This window comes from Adiantum capillus-veneris, chromosome 6, assembly GCF_014529385.1.
Source record: "Adiantum capillus-veneris isolate H3 chromosome 6, ASM1452938v2, whole genome shotgun sequence".
Lineage (NCBI taxonomy): Eukaryota > Viridiplantae > Streptophyta > Polypodiopsida > Polypodiales > Pteridaceae > Adiantum > Adiantum capillus-veneris.
Window position 1 is genome coordinate 42900932 of NC_140936.1, and position 8664 is coordinate 42909595.

Genomic DNA, 8664 nt, shown 5'->3' on the forward strand with positions numbered 1-8664 from the left:
CTGCTGATGATAAGAACAAAAGAGCCTTAACGTTCAAAGAAAATGATTGGATCTTACTCAAGTTTTACAAGGCTTGATTGAGGCAAACAACGAGAAAAAATCCTATGGGTCATTAAAAGTATTATGCTAAATTAGCCAAAAGATACTATGGTCCCTTTTAAATCTTGAAGCCAATCAATGATATGGCTTATCAACTCAAGTTGCCCAATCATTGGCTCATCACAATGCTTTTCATGTGAGCCTACTCAAGCCTTACAAAGGAGAGCCACCAACAAACCCAATTATTGAAGACCCCCTAGAAATCGAAGATCAAGAAGAGGTGCTTCAACCCGAAGCTATCCTTCGGCATCAAGGTGCTACGGCATGGTAAGATTATCCGACAATATCTTATTAACTCCAAAAATTATCATTTTGAAGATGCTAGATGGACGCAAGGAATACATCTTAAGGATAGTATGAACCTTGTCAATGATTACAATACTACATTAGGGTAAGCAAATGTAAATTTTTCTTTGAAATGATCAATGTTTTTGTCTTATAAGACTAATTCTTTTTTTATCGTGCACAAATTTAAGTAGTATGCATACTTAGACTCATGTTTGTATTGGCGACACCTCTTAAACACCAAGTAGAATTTGTCATTCTACTTTGGAATAATGATATGGACTAAAGAGCAGACGTGCTTGCGGCCGGCAACTAATTCTCCCAAGCCCCAAATGGACCAGCCATCCATCTTGGAATGGTGTCGTAGGACAAAAAGGGATCCTCTACCTGCTAAGAAACTCCAACTAATGACTAAGACTTTATCTTCTCTATCTCATAGTCGAGGACGACTATGATTTCAAGAGAGAGGTAATGTCATAAAATCTAATATCTAACTAACCCAAATGATTTTCTCATATTGAATCGATCATTTGATGTGGGAGAATAATGGGAACAATAGTTAAAATATAAACATGTGCTTATGGATCTACCTCAGCATGAGACCAAAGTCAATGGGTCCAATTGGGTGATGGTCTGTCAAAGAGCAATGCTAGTTAATGGAGCTTGAAAGACCTTAGGGTTAGCTTCATTAAAGATCTCCAAAGGTTAGTGTAAAATTCCTTAGACCTTAGGTTAAGCTAGGCCTATGCTTGAGGTGCTTGATGGTTAAAGTGCATGAGGTGTTTGGTAACTAAGGTGCATGGTTAAGCTAGGCTTATGCTTGAAGTCAAAGTCTAATCCCTACAAGGAGGGGGCGAACCCTAGAAGGTAGGGGCATGTGTGTGAGGCCATGTACTTGCTATACCCATGCTTGATGACTAAGGTGCTTAAGCTAGTTAGGGGCCAAGGTGCTTGGGGGTAGAAAGTCAAAGGCATGCCTACAAAGAAGGGGGTGAGCCCTACAAGTAGGGTATTAGGTTGATGACCCTCCCCTCACCCAAGGGGCACCCCTTGCTCAAAGAGGCATATAGGACACATGTCAAAGCCCTAACCAACACACACACACACACACACACACACACACATTGTGTGAAGTGCCAAGTGCAAGAACTTCATCTTCTTCTCCAAGCTTGTTGAGAAGTTGAGAGCCTATACCAACACTCTTGGCTATGGAATGCAAATCCAATCAAGAGCCATGCTTCATTGCTTAAGCTTGCCATCTTCTTCATCATCATCATTATGCTATTATGTTATGCTACGCAACAAGAGTGCTGATAAGTGAGGAACTATTTCTTTCTCGTAAGAAAGTTTCTTCTTCCTCTTCCCTATCCTCATTCCTTGCTAGCTCTCTCCACCTTCGAATGTGGTTAAGGTCTTGGGACTGAGGCCGGGGACAAGTTAATGCTTTCACTTAGCTAAGTTACAGGTTACATGCATAATTGTGGTTCATAAAGCTCTCTATCTTCATTGCACCATCAAGGTCTTAAGGAACACAAAGCTTGTCATGGAAAAAATTATAATACAAAAGCCTTTTGGAGGGGGGACCGGCTCCACATACATCCGGTCCTCAATTGTTGTCACTTTCTCTAATTCTCTCTCTTACAAAGTATTGTTCATGCCAAGTTAATTAAAGTATAATGGTTATGTTGCTACCGCTAATTAAGTTCACCCTCTTTTTTCTCAAAGTAGTCTCATAAAAATGCTCACTAGAGTTCTCTTAATTCCCTATTCTCAATATTCATAGGCCATTTCCATTACATTCCAAGCGAAATCAAACTTTCGCTGGTGTATGAGAGGCCAATGAGTCAACCATGCACATGTGCTTATTTTTCTAACTTGAGTTGGCCCTTAAAGTACACTCACATCACACAACCGCGGATCTCCACTTCGTGTCCAAGTCATGGGTTCAAATCCCTGAGGGGAAGTGGATGGTGAACTAGGGGTGAATAACACATTTTTCCCTAGTTCATCCCTAGCTCACTTGATGATCAAACGGTGTAGATCGTTCCCGCATCGTGCTAGATAACAAAAGCCGTAGATTCCTCTTGGAGGAATCCGTGTGAGATAGTAACGAGCCCCTCCTGCCCCTCCCCTTGCCTCAACTATATTTAACACGGGCATGGGAGATGGGATGAAAGGCTCCGATCATTTTTGGGCCTCGACATTAGGCGCGTGCTGTAGATCTTGTCGCATAAGTAAACTCGGGTACCCGAGTTTATTTTTTCTCGCCTTGATACTTTTGCACGTCAAAACTCCATGGAAACGTGTACATTCCACAGGTGATGTACGCAGACGAGATGGATAGGCCGCATGGCCCTTAAACCCCAGGTTCTGGGGAAGGGGCGAAGTAAACTCGATCAGGCACCCGAGTTTACATTGTATGCGATCTACGGTCTTCCATCATCCCACTGTAGATCCCATCTGCTCCCATGCCCGTGTGAGATATAGGCAAGGCCGCCCGCCCCCTTCCCCTCCCCCCCCCCCCCCCCCCCAAAAAAAAAAAAAAAAAAGAGAACAAAAAATAAAAGAAAAAGTTAAACCTTCCAGCCCTTCCACTTCCACTTCCACTTCATATTCAAGCTTTGTCCTCATTTCTGTTCTGCACGCTGCAACACTTCTAGCAGCCCGCATGGCTGCTTTTCTCACACTACCTGCCAAGCAGCGACCGCGGCAGCTCATTACCAGCCCATGGCCCTCGCTTTGCTATCCGTTTCCGTGCTTCAATGTGTTCTCTTTGATGTTTCTCTTGTTTACCTGCAGATACACAACCACAACCTCCCTACTCTCTGCTTCTACTCATTGTTGCCCTCTTCATTCGCGGTTCCCTGCTGGCATGTGCCCCGGCATTCTCACACCCACATATGTTCTTTTATGTAACGCTGAGTGATCGTGGCTTCTCTCTCTTTCGGAGTATTCGTTCGCTTTGCTGCTTTTAGTCTTTGCCTCTGCTTGAGTGAGTGAGTGTGTGTATGTGTGTACGCCCTTCCACAATCATACAAGAACAGCTAAGTTTCACCGTAGCCACAACTGACGGAAACTCTTTGTGACTGACACATTGTACGCCAGTTCTTGATGTTGAGAGCAATGGCTCTGTGCTTTGATCGTGTAGTGACAAGCCTGTTGTGTACAGAGGATGCTCGTGAGAGTGAATGGGAGGACAATACAGGATGCTCAAATTGTGACCTTTTGGGTTGTAAACAGAGAGGAAAAGAAATTTTTGACATGCCTTCTATGGAGGATGATGATTTTATCACCCTTCTCATGCAAAAGGAGGACATTCTGATGAATAAGAGCAGGGATTACATTGATAGCTATGAGGGCAAGGATGCGGAGTTGCAAATGCGTGCTCATATGGTGAACTGGATGCTAGATGTGAGCAAGATTAAGCTTTTGCTAATCTTTTGAATTGCTTAAGGGTCATGAGTTGCTTTCATCACAGAAAACATTGGTTGTTTTTTGTGTTCAGGTTCATGCGCACTATGGGTTTAGCGCGCAAACAGCGTTCTTGTCCGTGAGCTATTTCGATCGATTCTTGTCCAAGCATGCCAATTCTGTGAGGCTTCTCATATGAAACTTCAAGAATGTAGCAGAGTATTGGTGGTCATTGTACACAATAAACAGTTGGAAGAGTGAAGTTATATACCACGCACATGTGTGTGTGCGCAGGCACACACATACACACATTAATGTAGATGTGCACATAACGAAGGAGCATTTGTGTGGGTCTTTTATGTTGCTTTAATCAGAAAGGTACATTGGGGAAGTTTCTTAACAATGAATTCCTTTTATGTATTACAGAGAGGGAAAACATGGTTCCTACAGTTGGTGGCTATTAGTAGCATTTCTTTGGCAGTCAAATTGCAAGAAACAGAGGTCCCTCTGCTTTCTGACCTACAGGTGACATGTTACACATTGTGTGTCCCTGTCTGTTTCAGTTGTTCCTTGCTGTTTGTTATGCCGCCATGCCACCCCTTGTGATGTTTTTCTCTCTTCTGGCAGGTAGGAGATATTCAGTATGCCTTTGAATCCTGTACTATTCAGAGGATGGAGCTGCTTATAATGAGTACCCTCAATTGGGAGATGATCTCTGTGACTCCTTTCTCATACCTCCTCTATCTGCTGCAGAAGACCTACTTCCTCAATGGATTGTCGCAAGCTTTGATCTCACGTTCAGATGAATTGATCTTGCGTTCCTGCAGAGGTAATTACGCATAATTACGCATGTAGCATTTGTGCAAAGGTAAACAGAGATGCTAGCTATGGAGTCCAATGTGCTTATGAGGCCCCATTCGTGAATGGGTTATGTCCTGCTGTGTCGCGAGGTTTTGAGTTTCAATGTGGTCCACGTGCGCGTTTCCACTTCAAGATTAATCTGTGGACTATGTGCACACATATTAATACTTCTGTGTGTATGTAATTCGGCTCAGGTGTAGGATGGCATGCTGGTCAATGCAATTTTTCAGCTTGTGTGTATCTGAAGCCAATTATTGGGATGTGCAGATTTCAGGTTTGTGGCTTACAGCCCCTCGGTAGCGGCAGTGGCTTCTCTAGTGAGTGCTTGCAAGGAGGAGGTGCCCTCGCAAGCAGCTTGCTTGCAACGAGCTTTACTTTCCGTTTGGCCCATGAAAGAAGTGAGTAAATGCAGTTGCATGCAAAATGCAATATAGTCTTTCTCTCCGTTTTAATTGGTTGTGCTAGTGTGAGTATATGTGCAGGCATGCACACACATATACACACGGGTTGTGGCATGCAACACCATTCAATACAAAGGTCTTTAGGTGGAATGTGCCTGCATATAACCGGTCTCCCACCCAATGTTCACGTAATCTGGTTTGTAGTAAAAATTTCTCGGTTGAAAATGAAAAATCCTGGTTGGGATTTCCTCAATCCATCTTTTTCAAGGTTCAAAATTGGGCATTTTAGTTCTAAATCCTGGTAAAAACCTTAAATTTTGGCATAAATGCTGGTTATATCATTACCTTGACCTTAAAAATCAAGACAGAATTTTAAATCTTTTTTGTGTTCCGAGTAGTGCTCCCGCCAATGTAGCACGTTACACAATATAGGCATGCATGCCAGATAGATATTGCAATTATGCCCTTGGCCCTTACATGAGACACCTGGCTATGTTGCACTCCATTCTATCTTCATTGAACTGTTTTCAATGTCTTTAGTTTTTTATTGTGGAGTACTAGGCATGTGGGTTTAAACTTTTTAGTTTTCTATTGTGAACCTCTAGTCGTGTGATACCTTGTCCTTTTTGGAACCCACAATAGGAATTCAAGGGCTTTGATTGCTCTTCTAAGATGTAGTTAATTGCTATGAATGCAATCTTTTTCACTGTTAAAAACTCACTTGAAGGCTCTGAAGGTACAACCTCTTGAGGGAAGTTGTACAGCTTTCCAGGTAATTGGTTAGAAAGTACTAAAGCACTTTTTTTCAGGAGAAGAGCGTCGGGCATTTTTTCAATGTGACCAGAACATGAAAACTTCGGTTGTTGCTGTAGAGAGCTCATCTCTGCAAAGAGTGTCGTTGTAATGAAAGAAGGGACCAGAAATGGCTTTGTGAATGTGTATGTTAGCCATGTCAGGCAGAAGGCCCGCTGCATAATACCTGAACGAATGATTGTCTGCAAACCATATATAGGGGCATGTTTTTTTTCCATTCACGTGTTTGACTGAGTAGCCGTGTATAGGAGTGCGACGGTCTCACATTCCTGGGTTTAACTGAATTGAGATGTTTGCAATACTGAGGACAGGTTTTCTGTTCCAAAAGGTTTCATGGCTGCCTAAGATCCCTTTTCTTTGTCTCGTATGGGTATAGAGATGATTGTCTAGCGAATGAACTCTCTAAATATGGATTTTGAACATGGCTTGAGTCCACATAATTTAGTTTTTTCTGCCTGAGAATTGCGTTTATAAAACCTCAACGTCATTCCTTCTCCTAACTCTGAGATTGATGTCTCTTCTTATTTTTTGTCAAAAATTCTGGCCAGTGCTTGTACTTTGTGGCTCACCAAATGCTTCACTTGTTGTGTCAGAGAGAGGTGATGGAGTGGACACGCCTCATGGAGGAGATGCTGCAAGGAGATCCCTTCTGGTCTCCACCGGCACACAAAGTCGCATTGTGGAAGTCATCAGCACCGCAGAGTCCAATGGGGGTGCTAGATGCTGCTTGCTTCAGCTCTGAAAGTTGCGATCGGACATTGAACACTTCATCTACAACAGTTTGTGGTTCAATGAGTCCGGGCATGAGATCATCAATGATGACAAACAATGCTTTGCACCCAATAAGTCTCACTGGTACTAAAGTGAGCAGTGCATTCAATGATGTTGTTGCAGCCTCTCTGACATCTTCATTGCCTCCCCAACTGCCCTGAAAGAGGGAAAAAACTTAGTGAACAGTCTGCATATTTAAGCAATAAGCGCCGTCTACATCTCTTGTCACCTAGCTCCTAGCACAAGTAAACTATCACAATAACCCTTCCTTTTTGGCTTTCGCCCAATCCATGCAACTGTGAGCTTGCGGAAGCGATGTCTTTTGCCAGTCGATGAGTGCGCAACACAGAGATGAATGGGCAATTACTGACAATGCGCGAGCCCATGACATGCTACACAAAATTGATGTGCCTGGCAAATACTCAACAAAGCATACAGTTGTACATATGAACGGGTTACGGGTATGACAGAGACGAATAAAGATCACACACACACATATTTTTAATGTCAAGGTTTGGTTAATGTTGGAACTTGGCCAATGGCATGGTATGTAGCTAGGTCTGTGAAAGGTAGTACAAGTGCAAGTACTTGGGAGCATGCTCACTCGTACTCCTCATTTAATGAGCCTGCAATGGGTTTGCATATGATTTTGTGCATTGGCACTGTAGTCTGTGGACAGTAGTCTGTGCACTCAGAAAAGCCAGAACTTTAGGCGGACTGTGGACACGTCTCAAGTTCGAATCTCCATGATCACAATTTTGCACTTTGCAGGCTAATATCAGTGTATCACCCTCCGCTTGAAGCAGTGAAATCATCGCCTGCAGAATGCGGCAATGCATGCACAGTGGTCGGAACGGGCCTGCTCTCTCAGATCTCTCTCTCTCTCTCTCTCTCACATACACGGCCACACGCACGCGTACACACCGTCAACAGGCTCCAAACGTTTGGCATTCCTCTCTATGCCCTTAGGGCCTTAGCCCTAGGCCACATGCACGGTGACTTTACAGTTACGACAGTGTAACGTGAGGGGCATTTTGGGCCATATCGATGCAGGGAGCGGAAAACTTAAAAGTAAAAAATGTACTGCGTGTGAATCGCCATCACTTTGTATTTGTGTCAAGTCAAGAGGTAGACAGCAGTTGGCACAGTAACTTCTACGCTATCTGACTCCTGGCGGAGGCTCCAGACATGCACATGAACTGGCAGGAACATCCCCTTCCCTCAGATCTCATCAGTGACCAGTCTCTCAGCCTCTGTGGTCAACGGCCAGGCAAGTCTGAGTCTCTGAGGGCTCTGACGAGTCACGAGTCACAATTCTGTGAAACCTCTCTGAGGCTCTGAGGCTGACCACTGACCCCTCTCTCTCTGGCCCCCGTGACTCGTGAGGGCAGTGGGTACAAAAAAAGTAGAACGCGTGTAGCTGACTCCCCTAGCGACGCTGCAGTGCTCGACCCTGGCATTCACCCTAACTAAAACAGCTTGAGGTTTATTCATGAGAAGAGAGCGCAGACAAGAAATTTGGAAAGAAACTATAAAAGAAATCCACATTGCCAACCCTCGGGCTTTCCTCTTGCGAGACCTTTGTGAGGCTTCCTCTTTGTGAGACCACAAATTATTTGTGTTTAGTCTATGACGCGCTAAAACGAAATTCCATCCATGGTTGCTCTGTGGGAGATCCAGTGACAAATGTGTCACAGCTGCAATTAGCTAGATAGAGATTGATCAGCAATTTAAGCGAAAGTGGCGATCGGTCGATGTTGTGTAGCTGGCTTATTCATTAAATAAAGACACCAGATCGGTGTTGAATTGCAGCCGTCAAATAGTACCGAAAACCATAATAATCAACTCGGACAAGAGGCAGTTGTCTATGTTTCCTGTGTTTGCCATGAAGGAGACGTGTATTGCATTTTGGGAGAGCAGATAAATCGACTAATTACGGGGGTGGTCATGTGAGGCACAGTTAATATTAAGAATATGTAACGATCAAAAAACCCATTTTCAAATTTCATTTTAGTCTTGTGCC

The 8664-nt window shown here is 43.7% G+C and overlaps 1 protein-coding gene across 2 annotated transcripts; it reads left to right on the forward strand.

Moving 5' to 3' along the window:
- The first annotated feature begins 2984 nt into the window (after positions 1-2984).
- LOC147455417 (cyclin-D2-2-like) lies at positions 2985-7086 on the forward strand. Of its 2 annotated transcripts, none has more exons than XM_086514193.1 (6): positions 2985-3795; positions 3890-3976; positions 4222-4320; positions 4549-4624; positions 4924-5054; positions 6464-7086. In XM_086514193.1, the coding sequence occupies exons 1-6, from the start codon at positions 3496-3498 to the stop codon at positions 6800-6802; spliced, it is 1032 nt and encodes a 343-aa protein (XP_086370319.1). In that variant the 5' UTR covers positions 2985-3495; the 3' UTR covers positions 6803-7086. The 2 variants fall into 2 exon arrangements, with proteins under 2 accessions (XP_086370319.1, XP_086370318.1); XM_086514192.1 differs by having other exon boundaries at positions 2987-3795; positions 4423-4624.
- Positions 7087-8664: the final 1578 nt, after the last annotated feature.